This window comes from Lytechinus variegatus, chromosome 2 (genome assembly GCF_018143015.1).
Source record: "Lytechinus variegatus isolate NC3 chromosome 2, Lvar_3.0, whole genome shotgun sequence".
Lineage (NCBI taxonomy): Eukaryota > Metazoa > Echinodermata > Echinoidea > Temnopleuroida > Toxopneustidae > Lytechinus > Lytechinus variegatus.
The window spans coordinates 8334190-8357833 of NC_054741.1; the positions used below are offsets into that span (position 1 = coordinate 8334190).

Genomic DNA, 23644 nt, shown 5'->3' on the forward strand with positions numbered 1-23644 from the left:
AAGTCAAATCTGAAGATGTAAAATTCACCTTTTTGGTCAATACTGTGAAAAGGGCATCCTTGTGAGATGTTGCGAGCGAATCACGTGCTCAAACTTTTGGAAATTTCATGTGGGCCTAGAATGATGATATTGATATAGATATCATTTACCCAGGGAAGCCACTTCAGTTCTGAAAACTATTCTCCCAGCTATTATTATTTTTTTTTACAAGAATGCTATAGAATGTCCAGTTTTCAGGTTGGAAAATCGGAAAAATTTGGCTCACGTTTCTCGCTCGCATTGTTTATTGAGGAACTCATTCTATTCCTGGTTACAAAAAAGAAGTATGAAATGTCCAGTTTTCAGGTTGGAATATCACAAATTTTAAGCTTGCTGTTCGCGCTCTCATTATATAGTTCGTGAGATATATATTCATGAGTCACTAAATGCAGTCCTTAAAAGATTACTTTCTGAAGCCTGTTGCATAAAACTTTTTACCTGAGAAAACTCTGGTAAAAACTGAAAACTAAGGTTAGTCTGATTTCCGCCAATTACTTTAGCACAGGGCAAAAACTCCTGTAAAAACAACCTGAGTTTTCTCAGGTAAAAAGTTTCATGCAACGGGCCCCAGGTCAGTATATAAACAAATTACAACTCGCCCTCGCATTAATTCTTTAGAAAGATACACATCTTTCTCACGATTACAAAAAATGCTCCGAATGCTCACTTCACGTCTTGTTACATGAAATGTCTACTAGTTTCAGCTTGCGATTCGCGCTTTCAACATCTCACAAGGATCATTATTAGTATTATTTTTATTTTTATTACCAGCAGAAGCTGTTATTAAAAATGACATCCCCTCCAATACAAATCCTATTATCTAGAGGTTGCTCGCACGCTTCCAACACACTTGATCCCCTGCATCTTTAATTAAATTATTTGCTTATAGGCAGCAATTGCTCAGATAAAATCGAAATTAGCCTATGCTTGATCAGGGCGCCATTCTTAATGAAATACATGCTTTGGCCCCAACACACATCATCGATCGTTATTACTATCATTGCATAATATCGTGTAATCTTGTAATGACAACATCGTTTTTGTTACCAAAATGAATTATTTTCATTTTCGGAAATACGAACCTTATTTAATTTTCGGATTAACGAACCTTATTTCGTTTTCGGATTAACGAACCTTATTTCGTTTTCGGATTAACGAACCTTATTTCGTTTTCGGATTAACGAACCTTATTTCGTTTTCGGATTAACGAACCTTCGGAATTACGAACCTTATTTCTTTTTCGGATTAACGAACCTTCGGAATTACGAACCTTATTTTGTTTTCGGATTAACGAACCTTCGGAATTACGAACCTTATTTCGTTTTCGGATTAACGAACCTTCGGAATTACGAACCTTATTTCTTTTTCGGATTAACGAACCTTCGGAATTACGAACCTTATTTTGTTTTCGGATTAACGAACCTTCGGAATTACGAACCTTATTTCGTTTTCGGATTAACGAACCTTCGGAATTACGAACCTTATTTCGTTTTCGGATTGACGAACCTTCGGAATTACGAACCTTCGGAATTACGAACCTTCGGAAATACGAACCTTCGGAATAACCGAACCTTCGGAATTACGAAGCTTCGGAATTACGAATGTATGCGTGTGACACCATCAGCCCACCTAATGAATATTCATGACGATGTGTAAATAACTGTTTTCACAAAATATCGATACATTTAAATGTCAATAACTTCTTTATTTGTTATCCGATTTTGATGAAAATTTAAGCATTTTTCTCTGTTAATTTTATTATATTTATTTAGATATAAATATTTTCAGCCCATTCACGACACTCAGAACGCATAATCGTATTGCTCAAATCGGAAATGAGGGAAACAAGAAAGGGAAATGAATAATGTTTCTAAGTCAAACCCAGTTCATATTTTACTAGTGCAGATTAAAATAAATAATTACAAAAATACTCGGGTTAAGACGTGATTTCGTCTTGATCTTTTAATGACTTTTTCGTTGCAAGATAAATAAAAATCATAGATATATAACATTTCAATGGAAAATAAAATGAAATTGCGTCATAAATTTTTAAAGAAATTCATCAGCTTCAACATTAAATTGAAAACAATGTTGAAAATAACCACTCAATTTCTATCTAATCAATATCAATTTGGCCTCTCAGTATGATTGGTATTCTGGGAATAAATATCTTAACACATTGTAAAGCCCTCATTAAACGAACTGTCACTCCATACCCAAACATTTTACCCTCGAATACGAGTGTCATGTTTATCACTCATGCATGTGTTATATGAATAACTGTCATTCAAAAACAATAAAGAATATTAACTTGGTATCTAAAACCGAAAGACAAAGTCACATTAGGCAATAGACCTGCCCGAATCGTCGAACGAAATAGTATCATGTTCTGATGGAACAATTGAATAGAACAATTCCATCCTAAGTTGCCCCAAATACTAGTGTTGCTTTAGTTTAATAAGTACATTACCTTTACAGGAAATTAGGTAGGCCAATTGAGTATGATTTGGTTAGTGTATAACGTCAGTGAATACATGTCCACCGCTTTATAATTAACTACTTAATTCATTAGCGTAGGTGAGAGCACAAAAAATAAATATGGACATCAAGAGATTCCTTATTTATGCTGCAGATTTGACAAACTTTATGTAGTAGATAGCAACTGCAATCACAGCTGCTCCAGCAACCCCACCTCCCACCGCTCCTCCGATCACTGCCATTGATATACCGCCAGACGGCGCTGACGAACCTACATAGCAAAATAAATAAAATAGAAAAATATAAGAATATTCTCCTAATTTTTAGAACCAGGCCAATAATACAATGGGGCTAATAATATGTTCATAAAGTCATATGTCAGGCCCTCATGGACCGATTCCCACCAAATTTTGGTAGTGGAGTTTTTTTAGTGGAGTTTTTTTTGGTAGTGGAGTTTTCTTGTGGAGTTTTCTTGTGGAGTGGAGTTATCTTGCTTTATACCAAAATATGATATCAAAAATGCTGAAAAAAAACAACAACACAAAACAGGTTTTTTTTGGGGTGATGTCATCACTTCGGTACTCTATATTTGTTAGCTCACAAACATAAGAATAATAATGAATTACGTTCAAATTTAAGAAAAGAATAAAGTAATAAACGAATTAAGGACAACGCACATCTTCCGACTGTTATACATCCGATTTTTTGGGGGGAGATCACACTTTGCTCATTTTACAAAAAAAATATAGACGAATATTATCTCCCCCCCCCTTTTTTTTTGGGGGGGGGGTAAGTTTAACTTAACTGTAAGAACATTAATATCGATTTTTTAAACTAATTCAAACAGGTCTTCTTTTAAAATTATAGTATAATTGCTATGATCTCATTATGAAATAAACCTGATAATGATTAACAATGAATTTGAAATTATGCATCCATGATCTAGAACTTTGCACAGGAAGATGTTCCCTGTCTCAATGTTGCATCAACAGATACAAATCTGATCGCAGACAAATTCTAAATTGCGTGTTGGCCCGCCCTTTATACTCACCTCCACAAACGACTCCGACGTCACCAGTTTCGCAAGTCAAATCTGCCGAAACTTTGATCTGACATTCGCTCAGGGTTTCATTCTCGGCACCGGTGCAGGTTATACCATCGATAATAAATGGCGCAGTAAGATCAGCGGGTGCTGAAAACTCTTTGGATGATGCCATGCGTGAGCCATCCCACTAACAACAGGAAACAGAACGAACAAGTATATAGCTATAACGTTCAATGCATAACATGTATAAAGTAATGGATATACATGTAGTTAGTAAATGAAAAAAAATCACCTCAGCCAACATACAGGATTACCACTGAAAGTAAACCAAAATTCCTATGCCTTTTGCATGATGGAAAAAAAAGTCATTTGGCAAATCAGAATGTAGAAGTTATTAGTGAGAAATTCAATCGAAAAATATATGGCAACTGTAATTATTAAGTCTCGGATATTATGAAAAGAGAAACGCACTGACTCGATAACAATGGATGTTAAACTATATTTTGATATAATTGTTTTTACAAACCTTTAATGAACAATTATAGGATATTAACATGAACTATTATTCCTCAACGGCATAGAGTTTTCAAGGTCAATGTTGATGTTGGTATGGAATCGGTGATGTGAACAGCGAATTATCCAGAAAAGTATTGCGGCCTATGAAGAACTAGTGCTTAATTGCGTCCCTTCTATAATCAGAAACCAGGGCTGAGCTTAAATCGCATCTTTCAGTAGATGCAGTTGAAATCGCGCCCCATTATGACTTCTAAAGCCGGTAGTTTTTGGTCGTTCAAGGTTTTTTTTCAACCCGTGTTCATATTTTCTTCTTACCCTTCCCATTTCTCCCTCCGGCCCTTTCACACCCCTGAATGCAGAGTCCAAGGCATGTTTCGTAAAAACTTGAACGCCGAATGTTGCCGAAAGCAAATAATGCCAATCATATTACTGATCACTAGACACCTATCCAAACATCAGATCTGCTTTTTATGTTATTGGTTTGTTCTGATTTCAAAGGTTTTGACGCCAGTGTTCAAACTACCTATTTATATGCTATTGGTACCGTCACTCCGGCAAAACCGACTGTGGACCGACCAATGATAGGCCCATTTCCAATGACATACGATTCAGTTTGGAGTCGGTTCATTGACGTGACTGTAGCACAACAATAAGTGGGTGACAGGCAATAGAAAGAATCGAGTTTGTTATTGCAGTATTATTTGGAAGGGCGGTAAAAGTTAAAAGTTACCAAGTATCCAGCATGATAGCAAACAGTCTTGGCTTCATCGTCACTCCAGTCTTCGTCACAAACTCGTCCCCATCCATTGCCAAAACTCACTTCAACTCTTCCTTGTCCTTGTCCCATTCCGACGATGCGTACTGTAAAATACCGTATTGATTTCTTTAAATACAAAATTCATTATCACCATACTTAAAGCTGCAATGGATTCTGACTGAGCAACTCACTTTTGAACGCAATTTCAAATTATGTGGGAGTGATGTTTGGGGGAGTTTCCGTCGTTTATTCTTGCTCGTATATATCCATCTCACGAAGTTCCTTGGGCATCGATGTTGTTGATGTGATGGTGCGTCTACTGTATAAGGGATGTTAGGCCAAGATTCCTATATTCTATACCGGTCAAAATTTTCACCAGACAAACTGTCGAATCTGGCAACTTTCTTTGATTTTGACTGACCGCGAAGCACTGTTACTATGTTCCCTGATTGACAAAACATAACTGTCATGAAAGGAGGGCCAATTTGGATTCTTCGGTGGACCATCAGAGATGTTGAAAAATTTCGGAGCCCATTCATAATGTGCTGAATTTCTTTCATCAAATTTTCTAAGGGCTGGATTCCCCATAAGTTATGAGTGAGAGTTCAGGAAAGTATCATTAGATTAACATATGTACGAACCTCTTGTATTCTCTGCTTCAACCTCAATGGTGGCTTCATCATCGGTTGCACATACTACTCCGGCATCTTCAACATGATAACAAGCGTGAGACCAGCCATCTCGGAAGAGACAATCAAGGATGCGTTCCTCTGTACCCGTACACGTGATGAAAGATGTATGTATAGGTGCCCACGTAAAACCAAAGTCTTCCTATTAACAGAAAATTATTGGCACGAGATAAATTATATGATGTTCACAATTGCACAAAATTTAATGTATGTATACTGTATGTGTCGGAGTGCGCGTTCTTTTATTTACGATAAAAAACTGGGAGATCACATAATGACAAAATTATATTTTTAATCACAAAGAAAAACAAAGAATATGATACATGTCGATGTCAATAATAATAAATAACAATAAAGCTGAATTCGGATAGTCGCAATTTTGTTCATCTTTTTACAACGTGATCAAACACATATCCTTCTTTATCACCAATAAATAATGAATTTGGTGCCTTTGCTCTTTGTTCATACCCTTTCAATTACTACCCTTAATAAATTGGGGGGGGGGCAAAATTGAATTCATTTCAAACTATAAATTTGACGTGTCCAAAGGACACAGATGCCCCCGCTTAACGCGATCAGAAATTCATTCAATATGATCGAACTTGATATCGTGCAGAAACCAATATGCATATATAATGAACAAATTTAAACCTTTGAACCAACTCGCATGTACAATAATGAGCTGTGAACCTGCATACTCCAAATTCGAATTTGGGTGTAATCTACCTACACATCCCAACTTCTTTTAATCTGTTGAAACTTGAATATTTCATAAGTTATCATGCGGAAACCAAACCGCATATTTTTAATGAGCTGTGACCTTTGACCTGCGGACTAAGCTTATATTTTGGTGTTATCTACCTACACACCATTTTTTTTTAATCCATTAAATATTTTTCGAGTTATTGCGCGGAAACCAATCGAGGGCAACACTTCATGCCCCCTCCGGACCTCGTCTGCGGAGGCGTAAAACAGTATATCGAAACAAAAATCTATGTAAAAAGCTGTCACATTAAAATTAAATATGAAAATGAATTAGATTTGATTTTCTTACCCCTTGGAATCCGGAAGCTTTAATGGCTCCTCTGTAACCGAGTTGACGGCATACTACATTAGCATCTTGCCAATCCCAACCATCATCACATATTGTACCCCAAGCATCGTTATGCCATATCTCTACTCGACCTTCATGAGGCCCGCTACCATCCATAAGACGAATGTCCCCTTCTGTGTTAGCTGAAGATTTTGAAATAAAGGATTATAGAAATGGATGAGTTACTTGTAAAAAGAAAGATTTACTTAAAAAGAAAAGATAAAAACAAGTCAATTTGATGGGATTTTACTATTTCATGTATGATTTATTTATTACATTTATGTGACGATAAAAGAGCTCGGCAACCTAAGGTAATGAAAGTAAAGTTTAATAGAAAGGGGAAATGTAGACAAGAGAAGGCAACAACCATAAAAACCTGCACTGCTGAATTAAACGTATTGAAGGTCTGCACGCAAACAGCGAGTTGGTTTAAATGGATAGAGAGGAACCAGACCAGCATATCTGAAAATTTTCTTACAGTTATTAACCTTAAGTCGGGCCGGGACATGGGGCGGGGGCTTAGACCCCCTCCCGAATTTTTTTTTTTTTAATATAAATACGTACACAAACGGAAATAGGAAAACTTAGTGTTTTATGTTTTTTTTCTCCTTTTTTGCAGTCAGATCAACTCTCCACCCATTTAAACACCATTCCACGGCACATGTTTAGTATGGTAAAACATGTAAAACATACATTATTTAGGCAAAGATGGAATTATATGCACTTACGTTTGCATATAACGCCAACGTCCCAATTGTGAGTGTAGGGGCAGGCATGTTGAAAGGGTTCTACAGGCATGTTGCATTGCGTGATGTGTGTCTCACTGCCATCACAATCCACCGCATCTAGAATGATCGGCCCAGTACTGAATCCAAAATGACCCTGATAAGAACAATTTTAGAGAGAAAAAAGAAAAATCATATCAGAGTTCTTCATATCATTTTAAAGCGTTTTATCATCATCATTCTACTTTTTTTAATAGAAATTTTACTGCAAGGGTGTGGTTAACGGATACCTTGCAGACTGATTCCGTGAATGAGTCAAATGCTGGAAAAGCAGCGATGGTAAAAGCTGGAGTAATATCATATAATGCTGACGCGCAACGTTAGATACACAAATAAACAAACAACGCTTTATATCATAACCGATGTATATAATCGTTATTACAGGTTGACAAATGATAGAAATAATGTCTTACATCTGTCTTGATTGTTTTAACTCCTTTGGGGTAACCCATCTGTCTACATGCAACGTTTCCATCTGGTGTCCCGAAGTCTGTATGACACACACTGCCCCAGGATCCATCCCAGAATGTTTCCAGTGTACCTTCATTTGGGACTCCACCAAGAATCAGTCGCAGTGATCCCTGAGGCGGATCTGTAGAGATGGAAACAAGGGATGTTTTCTTCAGACGTATGCTGTCAAAGCTATTCTTCACCAAGACAATAATTATATTTCATACCAGTTTCAGGTAGCTATTGGGGGACTTCTCCTTCAAGAATATTCAATGAAATGATTGTACCACCATTTTTTGCATTTATCACTCTCATCGAATGGCACATCAAAGCTATTTGTGCGTGCTTTCTCTGTTGGTTTTATCATTCCTCATTTTCGTTAGGACATGATCATCACTGCATTTTTTTTTTCATTTGAAATGCTCTTATATAGATCTCTCTCTCTCTCTCTCTCTCTCTCTATATATATATATCTTTGTTTTACATTCATGAATTTGTGAGCATTACAAAACTTTCTGAATGAATTATTCAATTTTGGAAACCAAGAATCCTCTTTTTTTTGCTAGTTAAGAAGCATCGGAATGATATTTTCATGATTTTGTGTGATTACCTTTTCAAACTACTTTCCCGATCCACCCCCCCCCCAAAAAAAGAACAAAAACGACACAAACCTTTAGGTATACATTCTACCCCAGCAGCCCATTGCGAATTACAGAGCCAGGGACGTCCGTAGGGTCGATGGTAGCAGTTCTCTAATCTTGTTTCATTCCCCATACAGTTCATCTTATACACCCAAAAAGTTGTTACATGAGCACCAAAATATGCCTGTTGTACAGAGATAACAATATACAGTAGATTTGAACAAAATATGGTGCATGTATCTGAATATTTTTAAACCTCCGCTGCCACCCCACCCCTAAAATGTATCTTCTCATTATTTCGAGTTCATATTCAAATTGAATTTATTCACATTCATCAGAAACGAATAAGAATATATGAGATATATGAATATTAAAAAGAAAATAACAATACCTGAAAAATAAATAAAACAAAATGTTATGGATACATGGAGTAGCAGAGGTCAAGGACCTTAACCACCCCCCCCCCCCCGTTTTACACTTTGGTTAGAACAAGCAAACAAACCAAAAATACTCCCCCCCCCCCCGCCTCTTCCACTCAAAAAAATAAAAATAAAAATAACTATATAAAAAGATAAATAAATAAAAAAAATGAATAATAAAATATAAACAATTAAACAGCAGCAACAGCGATTCAACCATAACAAAAAGAAAAAACACATAGGCTCCTATTTATTTGGAGGTTAAAGGAGAGTTGGCGATTTTTTTTATTTAAGACGATAGTGATGGACAACATTTACAAGTTGGCAAATCGCTCCAGAAATAGCATGATAACGAAAGTAAACATATACACTTCCCGGGGAGGGACTTCTTCCTATTCCAACCAAACCGGCAGCCAAATTAGATTTAGATAGCAAATCAATACTCAAAAGCAGAAGGCAAAGCGTAGAACTACGGTCTTCCACTTTCAACAGTTCAATATGACGTGAACGTAAACTCTGCTTGTAATTTATAATTTCGATATTTTCTTCTTTGACTTTGCTTAACTCGCTTCTTATTCGATGCATTTGTTACAAAAAAAAAATACTTGCAAATGACTTGTACAAAGCGGTGATTTATATACATGTAAATATTAAGAGGAGGCAAAGAGGAAAAGGAGGGAGAAGGTCAACATAAAAACCCACCCTCCGATAGAAATTTCTAGCCCCTGGGAAGCCAAGTTGTCTGCACGTAACATTGGCGTTCCTCATATGCCACCACCAGTCACAGACACCGCCCCATCGTGTTCCATGGTAGATCTCAACTGATCCTTCGTTCTCTGTTCTACCATGAATCAGTCGGATACTTCCCTCTTCAGCTGAAAATAACAGAGAAAAACCTTGAACATTATCTATTAGTTTTCGGTTAGCAAAATGTATGACTCATCGCGTTCCCAAGCAATCAAGTGCCCTCTTAATGCATGACCCTCCCCCCCCAAAAAAAAAGCTTAGGTCTAGGCTAAATAGATAAATAGATTTAAGATCTAGGCCTAGATCTACTAGGCCTGTAGAACTAGTATCTATAGATTTACTGTAGATCTAGATATATTATGTAATGACAATGTATGACGAAGCATGAATGAATAGATATAGATTAGGCTTTACGAATCAAGAAAAGTATATATCTAGACCCTAAGTAGTCTAACATTAAAAAAAATAGACATTTAGTCTGAAAATTTTGAAATAGATTCTAGATTAAAATCTTAAGTTCTAGATCTAAGTTAGATCTATATTCTTTAGGGTCCAGATCTATCTAGACTCACTACGATAGTCTCTAGAATAGATCTAAATCTATAATAGATCTAGATAGAGTCTAGATCTAGAATCTAGATCTTGGCCTAGCCTAGCCTAGTAGCCAAGACTACATTTAGATCTACACTGTAGAATAGATCTAGATCTTACATTAGATCTAGGGTTTTGAACTTAGGAGTCTAGATCTAGAGTAACCTTGGCCAAGGCTGGCTTCATCGACGTGAGACTGAGCGAGAGCCAGCCTCTGTTTTCCGTTTGTCAGTCAGAGTAGAACCTAAAGTTTAGTTTTCTAGACCTAGATTCTAGACTGAAGTAAATCTTGATCTAGATCTAGGGTTACCGTAAGACTGACAGATATGAAAAAAATCAAAGAAATGGCTGCAAAAAATATGAATGAAATCTGGGCCCTGTTGTACAAAGAGTAACGATTGATCCGATCAATCGTAACTCTATGGAAAGCCATTAGTGTCATAATTTTTTCTACGAAAAATTTGCACAATGTCCTTTTTATGCAAAGAGAAGTATTTTATGTGTCCCATCTGTTATCTACACAGTCTATGGCAGGGAAATGCTGAAAATTTACCTAGGCCCTGTCTTACAAAGATTTAAGATTGATATAATCAACCGTAACTCTATTGAAATCCAAGGCATCAGTGTCATATTTTTTTTTCTACAGGAAATTTGCGCAATATACAGAGAATTTTCAGGAAAACAATGAATGCATAAATATGCATTAGATCTACAGCTAGAAAATATTTTGAACAAACATGCATAATAGATGTTGACGTTGCTGGCTGTCCATAGTTGCGATTGATCGGATCAATCGTAACTCTCTTTACAACAGGGCCCTGTCTTAGACTTAGTCTTACGTCACGAGTTGTGATTGATCCGGTCAGTCAAAACTATGGACTATGGCTTTCGTGGTCATATTTTAGTGGCTCATTTTTCCAGCATCTATCCAGGGCAGCTTCAAAACTGTGCACACTTTGGGCAGTGACAACTTCATTATTTAGACTATTCCATGTAGGCCTATTCTAACATAAAAATAATTCGGGACTTTGACTTTGTCCCGCTGTATTTTAACAATTTCTGTCTGAGACTAAGTAAAGTCTAAAGACAGATCTAGTTTAGAATCCTGTCTGAAGTCTAGTTATTGTCTAATGTTAGACTGACCGACGTAGACCTAGATTCTACTTCTAGTAGGCTTAGAATAGAGCTAGATTCTAGACTGACGTTAGAGGTCTATATCTAGGGCCTAGGCAGGGTGACCAGACGTCCCGTATTTCCCGGGATTGTCCCGTATTTTGCTCCTGTGTCCCGGCGTCCCGACAAACCCTTCCCGGGACGCCTATTTGTCCCGTATTTCAGAATATTGAACAAAATGTAGTTAATACATTTAAAAGTGGCGAATTTTCATTAAATAACCAACAGCTGACGAAGCAGGACAACAATTAAATCGATAACTGTAAACTTTTGCAAGTTCTGCGGTGATTTCTTGCTAACCTAATACATTGCAAACGAACTGGCCTCCTGCCTGTGTGTGGCAGGCTACTAGCTAGGCATGGAGGATCGAAGCAAATTCTCAATGGTGCAAACATCTCACATGACAGTTTTTCCACCAAAATAATCACAAAATCGGCGGGAAATTCTTATAATTATACTATGGATTCTCAGATTAATGATTTGGAGATGTAATCGGAGGAACATGTTATTGACTTTTCATAGATCTAGTTGTTTCAGCTTTCGTTTTGAGTCTTGGTGTGCACGATGCCGCGATGTTTCATCTAATTTTTAAGTTTGACAATATTTTTCACTTTGAAATTTTATTCATTTCTAAAACATTTTATGTTTAAAATTTTGAAAATACATTAAAAAAACACCAAATAAAATTATGATTTTTATTAGATGATTGGATTTTTTTTTGTTTACTTGAAGTTTGAACTTTCCCTTTTTCTTTATTTTATATATACCCTATCCTTTCTGCTTGCCTTTTTTGTTCCATCTATCTTTATTTCCTATCTTTCTTTTCTCTCTCTGTTCATTTTTCTTTCTTTCCTTCTTTATCAAATATACTTTTTTATTTCCTTCATTCTTTCTTTCCTTATAATTACCTTGGCATCCTTCTCTCTTCGTCTCCTGTTTCTTTTCGTTCTTTCTCTCCTTCCATTATTTTCTCTTTTTTCGTTCTCTCCTCCTAGCTTCATTCTTCCCTTCCACTCTTTATTCCTTTCTTTATTTTTCCCTTCTTATTCTTTTCCCTTATTTTTACTTTCTTTCTTTTGTTTATTTCTTTCTTTCAAATGAAGGAAACATGTTTATTTCCTTCATTCTTTCTTTCCTCCTTCTTTTTCTCACCTTTCCCCCTTTAATTTCCTCCTTTATTTTGTCTTTCAGACATTTATTAATCTTCCCTTCCTTTCTTTCTACATTCATTTCAAAGAATGACGGAAACCTTTTTCATCTCTTTTATTATTTCTTTCACCCTTCTTTTATTCTAACTTTCTGTTATTTTTTCTGTTTTCCTTTATTTTCTTTCCTTCCAAATCATCTCTTTTCTTTCTCTCCTTCATTCTTTCGAAAGTTCAAGTTTCGTTCACCTTCCCTTCTAATTCTTTATATTTTTTCAAAAGTCTTATAATTATACTATGGATTCTCAGAAGCCCACACTGTGGGCTTCTTTGTTGATCTTCGTTTGTCAATTGTCCCGTATTTCATTATAGGCCTAGGAGTCTAGGTTAACTCTTCATTGCGACAGGACGTCGCTGAGGTTCTGTTTCTGCGCAGAACACCTGCGCATGGCCACGGCCACACGTACACATATGTACCGCGGGCCGGGCCGGCCGCGCCGCGGGATCGGATCACTCTATTTTTATCTAAAAATCACATGCTGAGCCTGTGGCTTTTCGCGAAAAAATCATATATTTTCCTCATTTTAATTTCACTATTTGCACATTTACTCTTGAGAATGTAAAGAACAATATGTATCATACTTTTGTGGAATTTCATACATATTCATGTTTGATCTCCAGTCCAATTTTTGGCGTAGAATCTAACTTCTTAATTCTAATGTTAGATACCGGTATCTCGAGTTAGAGAGTTACCATAGATGACCATCCATACCGGTAGTTTACATTCGTTACTCACCTGGCTGACCATAGTTTTGTTCCGCGCCAATAATGTCAAGATAACCAACTGTTAATGTCAAAATGGCAAGGACAGTAAACCAATAATGCTTTAGAAACATTATTGGAAAACCCATCTTGATAAGTTTCCTTTTTTGGTTTCCTTAGACTCTGTTTTAGTCCCCTTTTCTCGAGTCTGTTCACGTCACTTTCTTTCCTGTTTATTCCGCCATCACTTTTTTGTACATGATGTTGTTGCCAGGAAACAAAGCGCGTACAAATTGCTATCGCGTGAACCTGACGTCACAATAATGTGAAGATTGACGATGATTGTGACGTAAAACACTTAAAGCAAGTCGTCATCATCAGGCCCATATTATAAGGTCTTTGATCAGGCCCCAGCGGCCACGCGGCCCTATAGCACAGCCACAGGGACGTATCCAGCCTTCGGCAATGGGGGGGGGGGGCGGAATATTTTTTCAGCCATATTTTCCCCGATCGGCTGCTCGAAGATGATTTTTGCCGGGATTTGGGGGTTTCATTGAAGGGGTATAGTCACTTCTTAGCTTTATTCTTATGAATAAACATAAATACATAATACCATAATCCTTATTTATATAATGCTAGCGCAAGAGCGCGAGCTATTTTTTCCTAAAATTTTTAACATTCTGGGCATTGTTTTTTATCCTGAAAAAGATGTGTATGCAAATGAATAATTACTACGAACGTGAAGCGCGAGAAGAACTGAACTGATGGAAAAGTTACTGTTAAAGACTGTTTGCCATGAAGACGTAACAATTTTACAAATGAAATAATCCTAGCGCGAAGCGCGAGCTGAAATTTTTTGACATTTTTACCTAAGCAATGTAAATTCTAAGCACTTTTTGTTACTAGAATAGGTATATAACGTAACAAATGATGCGAGCGCAAAGCGCGAACGGAAATTTTCGGAGATTTAGACCTTCTTAACCGGAGGCACTCTATTCAAGTTTTGTAAATCATGCATAAGGGTGAGTAAGTGGGGATCTTGCTTACATAAATAATGCGAGAGCAGAGCGCGAGCGGAAAATTTTATGTACGCTTGAACTTATCGAAAAGGTACCAGTTAAGGACTGCTTGCACTTAGCCATGATGACGTTACATATTTCAACAATCAAATAATGCGAGCGCGAGGCGCGAGCTGAGAAAGTTGACATCCCGGGGTTGACATTTCTACATAAAGAATGTAAAGTTTTAATAATTTTTTTTGTAATCATGAACAGGATAGGTATATAACTAAATAATTAATAAGAGCGCGAAGCGCGAGATGAGAAAAAAAATCATGATTTAGACCTAAACACGGGACACTCTATTAATATTTTGTAAATCATGAAAAGAATTAGTAATATAGAGGATCTTCCTGCATTAAGAATGCGAGCACAAAGCGCGAGCAGAAAATTTTTGATATTGTGATCTGAAACTGTAATGATTAAAAAAGATAACAATTTGACTATCTGAATAAACATGCGCGCGCTTGTTTCATATTTAGACCTAGAATCTAGACATTATAAATACGCCTTTTTTCATGAAAATCAAAGCGATCTGAAAAAATGAATCAATTTCAGCTCTATATATTTCAAGCATGCATTTTGTAGGAAATTGTGAGATGGATGGATCGCACTTGATAAAGAGCTGATATTTTTAATTATTATTACTTTGAGTTTTAACATAGGACCGGGACATCCTTAGGACATAATGATGACTATATATCTTCCTATTCATCTTGCTAAGTGAGAGATGAAACAAAAGGGACAGTTTAATTATTGAATTAATATCTTATTTATTATTGTCTAATGAGGGCGCGAAATCTGATGATATTTTGGCCTGAAAACTGGATATTTCAAGCACTTTTGTAATTATAAAAAGGATGATTATAATAATAATAATAATATATGTGATTTGTAATGCGCCAAATCCACTCGGCAGAATGCTCAAGGCGCAGGATGAATGAAGTTAATAGTATTTTAATGTTTGATAAACTGTCATGAAAGGGGGTGTTAAGTAGTTTGTTGTAATCAATATTGAGACATAAACTCAATCAATATTCGAGCGTGCAGCGCTAGCTAATACGTTTTGACAATCAGAACTGAAAAGGGATATTTCGAAAACTTTATGGAACACACGAAAATAATAGGTACCTGAAAAATCAAAATTTGCACGCTCGCAGCACGATCAGAAAATGTTAATATTCAGACCATATAACTGACATATTTACAGAGCACTTTTTGAAAACAATTTGTAAATCACACAAAATAATGAAAGTTCGATTTCCGAGGTGAAATATGTTTTGTTATATTGACTTCCAAACTTGATATTCAAACCCCATATTGAACAAGATATATGAAAAATCACCTATATAGGCAATGCGAGCGCGAAGCGCGAGCGAAAATTTTTATAGTGACATGAAAGGCTTTTTTTATTTTCAAAGTCTTCTTTCTCCTCTCTTTTCCCGCCTTTTCCCTTTTTTCTTTCTTTCCTTTTCTATTGCCCCCCCCTGGATCCGCCTATATGATATAGGGTTGTTTTGCACGTCCCACCCCAAACTTCCAGACCATTATATAATAAATTAAATGAGTTGTATAACATAACTAAGTTTCTCTTTGTTACATAATTCCTCAATCTATAAAGTATTCCAATTTTTTGCTCATCACATTGCAGACAATGTCAACCTGTTTCTTCCATGTAAGGTTTTAGTCGATACACATACCAAGAAATAATGTTTATTCCACACACTCTAGTTAAGTTCCTTTCAGTGACAATAATTGTCCTAATATTAAAATATTTTTCGTCTATTTTTAAAAAAAATATTTAGTTTTCGTATGATTGATTGTCAATTTGTTGGCTTTGCACCATGCTATTATGTTGAAACTAATTTCTGATAAATCAATATGATATTCATCATAATTGAAAGTGTGAAATAGATTTGAGTCATCCACAAAAATTGCCAGATCGTTTATATACAACAAGAACAAAGTTGGACCCAAAACTGTTCCTTTTGTAAATAATCATTAAACCATTCTACTGCCTTACCACGACTGCAATAGTATTCTAGTTCTTAACTAGAATAGAATGTATGTTGATGATTTATCAGTGGCTTACCTAGGATTTTCCAAAGGGGGGGGCAAATTCGTCCGCCAAAAAATTGACAAGAAAAAAATGTCTTCAAGCACAAATAAAGGATTTCGCACCAGAAAAAAAATTGACGAGCAAAAAAAAAAGTTCTTCAACCACAAAATTATAAAGGATCTCGTTACAGAAAAAAAAATTGACAACCCCCTCCCAAAAGGTCTTCCAGTTCAAAGGAGCAGGCCACTTGTGGCTCGTCGGGGGGGGGACGTCCCTTGCATAGGTTGACTCGTCAGGGGTGGCAGTCTGCCCCCCCCGTAGGTAGGCTAAATTTATTAATGAAAAATGAATAAATAAGTAAATGAATAAATAAATAAAAGATAAACATGCACGAGATGATTATGAACATCTGGGTGGCACTTTTAAGCTTCCATGGCCATCATCAGAGGAGGTGGTTGGAACCTTTGCTTGGAACCAAATATGGTTTTCGAAGTGACGCCGGAATGCGACTGCTATTACGTCAATAGTTTCACCAACTTTCGATCGAAGGGTTAGGCCGTACACTGGCGTAAATCCGTGTTGATGGGTGGGGGGGATGACTGAAATATTTTGGCATTTTTGTTGCAATCATGATTTTAGATATGCAAGGAATTGTCATTGATATGTCCACAGTGGCGTACCGTGGGTCACGGCATTGTGGGGGCACCAGCAAAATTTTTGAATCACTGAGCTAAGTGCGAGCTGAATTTTTCTTATAATCACACCTAAAAAGGGACATTATAATCAAATTTTTGTAATCATGATAGGTACCTGTCTTGCTAAACAATGCGAGCGCGAAGCGCGAGCTGAAATTTTCGTATATTTTGACCCCAAACAGCGAGATTTTAAGGAATATATTTCAGGAATCCATTAAGAGTATGCATATCTCACCATAGTCATCTAATGCGAGTGCCAAGCGCTTGCTGATTTTATTAGAATTACATCTGAAAACATGAAACACTTTTTGTAGTCATTGCAATCATAATTATTTCACTAATCAAAATATTGCGAGCGCGAAGTGCGAGCTGAAAATTTAGATAATTCAGACCTGAAATGGGGCATTTTAAGGATTCTTTGTAGGAATTAACTAGGACCATATACGTATTTCATTAACGAAATGATGCGAGCGCGAAGCGCGAGCTGAACATTTTTTATATTCAGATCAGAAGAAGGGACATTAAGGACTGATTTTAGGAATACATGAAGAGCAGACATATCTCACCAATCCACTAATGCGAACGTAATCACGTTCAGGAAATGTTTATATACGAAGACCTTAACATGGGGCAATCACTTTTTTAGTCATGTAATAGAAGCATATGTCAATACATAAAAAAATGATAACTCAAGTGCTAGGAAATATACATTTGGTTTAGAATGACTTGAAAAAGGGATGTTTTAGTACAACAGAATTATATATCTCATATATGCAGACAATGCGAGCACCAGGAACAATGAAGACGTAGGCCCTGGGCAAATTATGTTTCATAAGGTTATGATAAAAATGTTCCTTATGTAATGGATTATAATATAACATTATAATGAATAATATTTTCTTCTTTCCCACTATACGTTTCTCTTCCTTTCTCCCTCATTTCTCCTTTCCCCCTTTCCCCTTTTCCCCGTTTATTTTTTGTCAGCCGATGGGGGGGAGGCATGTGCCCCCATGCCCCCCTGTAGTTACGCCACTGTATGTCCATATGGAAAATACCCCTCCGATATTATTATCTTTTTTACCCCATGATGGTTTAATGGTTTTATTAGAGATTATATTAAAAATTTGTTGACATTCCATCTTTATCCCTTCCCCCAAAACCCCAGCATTGATGAATTGAAAGAAACGGGGGTTTCTCTTTAATGTTATAATAAGGACATAAGTATTTCGTTTGGAATTGGTGAACTGGCTCTTTATTTGCATTTTATGATTAAATAATATTGTTTTATTTGTTAAGCGGTATTTTAGGAAGAATTTTTTTCATTTCTTACGTAAAAAGTGGGGGATGTTTGTACAGGCCATCCCCCCTCCTCGAAAAGTGTGGGGGATATATCCCCCCCCCCGGATTTACGCCAGTGAGGCCGTATACTTGGTTTATTCGTATATCCGTCGTCGGAATAAATAGGCCTACATCAGATAGGAATGTAGGTTTAAATTAATAAATAACATTCTCTCGAGAAAGAGAATTCATTAATTTGCTTTGATGATATCATTGATCCCTGTGTAATAGATCTTATATCGAAAATATTTTGAACAAATTGGCATTTTAGATAATGAAATTACGGGCCATCCATAGTTGTGGTTGACCGGGTCAGTGCTCCGTCTTGAGTTTTTTGAGATATTTTTATTAATTCGATAAACCCTCAACCACAACTATGGATGGCAAGCAACTAAAATAAAAATTTATTCAAAATATTTTCCTGATTCATATATTCGTCGTTCTCTTGTTCAAAGATTCAGGGTGATTCTTGTTTGTTTACTAAGGAGAATGTGCAAATTCCTGTAGAAGAAATCATGTTATGGTATTTCCATACACTTGAGATTGATTGGATCAATTATAACTCTTTGTAATTTCATGAAAAGACTTGTCGGACGTTTTATCCGACAAGTCCCATTTTATCCGACAGTTACTATAGTAACAGTGCCTCTCAGCCAATCAGAATCAAGGAAAGATGTCAGATCTGACAACTTGTCAGACAAAAATGTTGATGAAACGGCCCCCAGGGCGCGCCCAGCGCAGGCTTGATCGAATACCGATATAGGGTACGATCGATCTCGATATAAACGACAATCGATTGACGACTCAGATTAACTGGAAGTGGAACTGGAAGTGGGAAAGAGACAAAATGATAAGGCGTCGAGTAGTATATCATATTTACTCATTAGTTCACATCCTTATTTATTTAGTTATCAATGTTGATGTTAGAGCGACTCCATTGTGTAAGTAAGCAACTTTGGCAGGACCTGCGTCAGGAACTGCCATAATGGCAGGGATTGGCAGCCGACTTGCCCGCGCCGCTGCCGCTGGCGCCCACGCCCAGCCCGATGATTGAATGGTCCGATTGAAGACAGATTTGGGCCTATGCTGTACCTGTAGACTGTAGTGTGGGGATCGGATTGAAGGGGGCGGCATACCCGTGACTAACGTTACTTAGATAGACCAAAACTTTAAAAGCTTCAGTATTTGGTTGTTCTGCTGAACTGCATTGGTGAATGGGGACGAATGTCAGAAATTGTGAAATAAATCCCCAGAAACGACAAATATTCCGAACTAGTGACTAGCCTAGATCTATTTCTAATTCTAGACAGCTGGCAGCTGTGTTTAGTAGGCCTATGGGCATGGCTATGTCAATTGTCATGTCTGCTTTCAAATGTAGCCAACAGAGTTCAGCAGAACAACCAATCCCCAATATTAATAATATTAATGGCAATGAAACACAGACTGAAGCTTTTTTTTAAGTTTTAGTCCAGCCCATAACATGTTTACGCACCTAAGACTGTTGAAGTTAGCTAAAGACAATAAAGTAACCTGAAAAAGTGAACAGAACTTCAGAAGATCCTGCGTCCAGAACTGAACCTTATGTATGTAACCTTATGTATGAACTTCAATCTAGGAGTAGGATAAAGATCAAGCCTTTATGTCTTCATATTAATTTTTAATAATATCTAACATTAGTCTAGGCCCTACTATTTTAGTCTAACTCTAACATTAAATTTAAGGGATAGGCCTAACGTTAGCCCTAAAATTAGGGTATCTGGAGAAAAAAAATGAAATTTTAGTTTTGCTTTTCAATTTCATTCTAGATTCGAACAAAAAGGTATCAAGTTAATTCTGACTTAGGTTAATGTTAGGCCTAAGATGGGTCTAACTTAGATCTTTATTTTAGATCTAGGTCTTGAGATCTATATATAATGGACTGCATCTATAAAAAGAAAAGAAAATTAGAAAACAAAGTGTAAACAGACTAGTTGGTGTAGATCTACCTGAATCTATTGCAAGAATTGATCATGGTCTACATCCTGTTTCTTATATAAGCTCAAATCTTAACTTTCTAGATTAAGAATAGGCCTTTAAAAAGTAGAATTAGGTCTAGATAAAAGTAAAACTAAACTTATCTAGATCTGTCTTCTTAAGATTATCTACAGTAGATATTAAAACATAAGGAACAGAACTTGGATACGCTAGCCGATATTTGTAGAATAAAAATGAGGAAAACACATGGAAATAATCTTGATAATTCTTAAGGAAAACGGGAAACACTTAGTACTGCAGGAAATGCTAGAATACAACCCTTCATGATAGTAACCATTTTCAGATATAATTATGGGAGATTTATCTTGTGGATATGGTCCATGCTACAGAGAAACATGCATTTTTGTGCTCAATTTCCATTCTAGATCTTAATTGTCTTTCCTTTGACTTCAATTTCTCATTTAGTCATATAGAGCCTCAGATTTCACTTGGAAGTTATATAAGTTTATTTGGGAGTTGTAAATTTAATGTTTAATCACAATGTAAATAGAAGACCTATGCACACCCCAATACGATTATGAAACCTACCTTGGCCCAAAACAATCACCCCTTTAATATCAAACTGCAGAAAAAAATGTTTCTGATGAGATCTTTTTTAAAGTGCAAAATTGGGCCTTGATAAGTAAGATTCATTTTTTAATATATCTATATTCTACTTAGAAAACTAATGGAACTCTGGGGATTTATGAAGTCAACACAATTAATGACTTGAAAAGAGTGAGCAGTTTATCAAAGATCACATATAGACAAGTCATGAATTCTGAATTCACTGTATTTCTCATCTATTAGACAATGATGGTGATGTTCAACTGGTTGGTGGGACAACTTCTTTAGAAGGCCGGGTAGAGGTGTACTATCAAGGGTCATGGGGAACAGTGTGTGATGACTACTGGGATGAGCAAGATGCCATGGTAGTATGCAACCAAGTCATGCCAGGTTACGTTGGTATCAATTTTGGCCATGTAAGTTAGCTTTATCATTGGGAAGGAATTCTGGGGCCATAGCCTTGGACACCCTAGTGATTGGACTGAATGCTCTCTTATAAGCATTTGTTGTACCTTAAAAAAAATCTACACATATTTCTCATGCGATGTAATAGAGAAATGTGCTCTAAAGTGGCCTTGCCCTACAACCATAATTTTTTCTTCAATCATATTTTTTCCTTATATTGTAATTCAATGATTTAATTGATAGACTAAATTTATTATAGATTATTGATTACTGAGTGGTTTGTCAGTTCATTGAATTGTATATGTGGGAAGAAAATTATGTTGGTTGTATTCTCATTATGTATTTATTCAATACAATTGTTTGATAATTAATTCAAACAAGAAGCTTTGTTAGTAAAACTGAAAATGTTACTTGCTTATCCAATATGTAGATTTTATGCAGTATGTTGTGAAAAGTTCCCCTTAAAATTAAAATATATATTTTTCTGCCTACTTGAAATCAATAGGCTTACTTTGGTGAGGGAGTTGGTGACATCATTCTTGATGATGTGTACTGCACTGGAACAGAGTCCAGCTTACTAGACTGCGCCCATAGTGGGCTTTACAATCATGACTGCATGCATGTGGAAGATGCCAGTGTTAGGTGTTATATGCCAGCAAATGGTATGTAAAATCTATTCTATCATTGTACAGTCATTCATTTAAATCCATCCATTCATTCATTCTTCCATTCATCATGGCAGTTGATAGTGATGCCACACTATGGAAATAAGGGCATGACACAATTAGTCATCCCATTGAGCAAAAGTATCGTTGATCAAATCTGCATCAGTGCCATTCTACAGTTTAGTCATTTATTGATTCATTTATCAACATACCTATCACTGTCTTTTCACCAGAATATTAATTTTTTTATGGATTATTATATTCTGGGTGAAACTGGTGTATTACTTTTCATACAACCATTTTCTGTATTGAAGATATAATTGAAGAAAGGTGCACATCTTTAAATATGATTTCTGCTTAAGAAATAAATGTTTTTACCACCCATGGGTCACTCAATTGCATTGCTGTATAAACATGAGACAGGAGGTGTTTAAACCAACTCCTAAGTACAATTTATTGTTTGATTTGTAGATTTATTGATATATGCCTTATGTCATCAGACATTTAAAATAAAGCCAAAGGTGGCTATTAAAGTAAAATCAGACCACTGATTGGTCAAAACATAATTCCCTAAATGCACATGGATAAACCCTGAAAAAGTTGTTCCATTCTTGAAGTGTCACAAATGATCCCTATTTGGGGGTAACTAATGTAAACAGAAAGATAAACTCCTAGCTCTACAGGTGTATTAGCAGTAATATGATTTAGTCTGTATAAATCTTTACAGATGGCGATATACAGCTGATAGGTGGTGGAGCAGCATACCAGGGACGGGTAGAAATCTTTTATAACTTGCAGTGGGGAACAGTTTGTGATGATTCATGGGACTTACAGGATGCTACAGTAGTGTGCCGACAACTTGGTTTTACCGGAGCTACAGATGCACCACAAAGGGTGAGTTTGCTGGGTTCAGTGCATAAATCCAAGCCAGGAACCTATCGTTCAGGAGGGGAGGGGGTTGACCTATTGTCTCACCCTCTGCTTGAATAAAATTACATCATGTATTTGAGCCGATGGTTCAGTGTATGTCCTTTGCATGGTGCCAATGATCCAGAATTGAAGCATTGGTACTACAATATTCAATCTTAGAGAGGAACTCTTCACAATCTTAGGTGCAAACATTTTATTTGGTCCTTCAGTTATTTGTATTGCAGGTGAAATATACTGTACTTGATTTTCTGAAAATATGGAATTTGTAACTCACTTCTACCAATACTACTTATCATTTGACTTCAGGTTGGTCATTGGTGAGACATAATCTGTCTTTTGCTATTGTGATGAGTTCTGGCACAGATAGGACTGTTTATTCCTTAGCTTTACTAAGTTTTCTTTGACTTGATCATTGTAGAAATTATGAAATACCTAGGTTGAGTTACACAATTTACTTTCTATTTCTTTTCCAAAGATGGGTCAATGGTTTTTGTCAGAACAAATTAGTAACCTCTCCTTCAAGGTCCCCAGTAGTAGTATAACGATAATGCACTTCTTTCATTGCAAATTGTGAAATCTAAACA

At 36.3% G+C, this 23644-nt stretch overlaps 2 protein-coding genes across 2 annotated transcripts; one reads left to right on the forward strand and one right to left on the reverse strand.

Annotated features, from left to right (window-relative positions):
- Window positions 1–2620: 2620 nt before the first annotated feature.
- On the reverse strand, window positions 2621–13643 carry LOC121409379 (egg peptide speract receptor-like). Its single transcript, XM_041601314.1, has 10 exons — window positions 13365–13643; window positions 9615–9787; window positions 8524–8677; window positions 7816–7994; window positions 7346–7499; window positions 6579–6760; window positions 5477–5666; window positions 4809–4939; window positions 3569–3749; window positions 2621–2788 (listed from the first exon to the last, which is right to left on the reverse strand). The coding sequence occupies exons 1-10, from the start codon at window positions 13477–13479 to the stop codon at window positions 2661–2663; spliced, it is 1587 nt and encodes a 528-aa protein (XP_041457248.1). The 5' UTR covers window positions 13480–13643; the 3' UTR covers window positions 2621–2660.
- A 699-nt stretch (window positions 13644–14342) lies between these two features.
- On the forward strand, window positions 14343–23381 carry LOC121409429 (scavenger receptor cysteine-rich domain superfamily protein-like). Its single transcript, XM_041601364.1, has 5 exons — window positions 14343–14352; window positions 21304–21476; window positions 21971–22127; window positions 22858–23024; window positions 23367–23381. The coding sequence occupies exons 1-5, from the start codon at window positions 14343–14345 to the stop codon at window positions 23379–23381; spliced, it is 522 nt and encodes a 173-aa protein (XP_041457298.1).
- The last annotated feature ends 263 nt before the right edge of the window (window positions 23382–23644 follow it).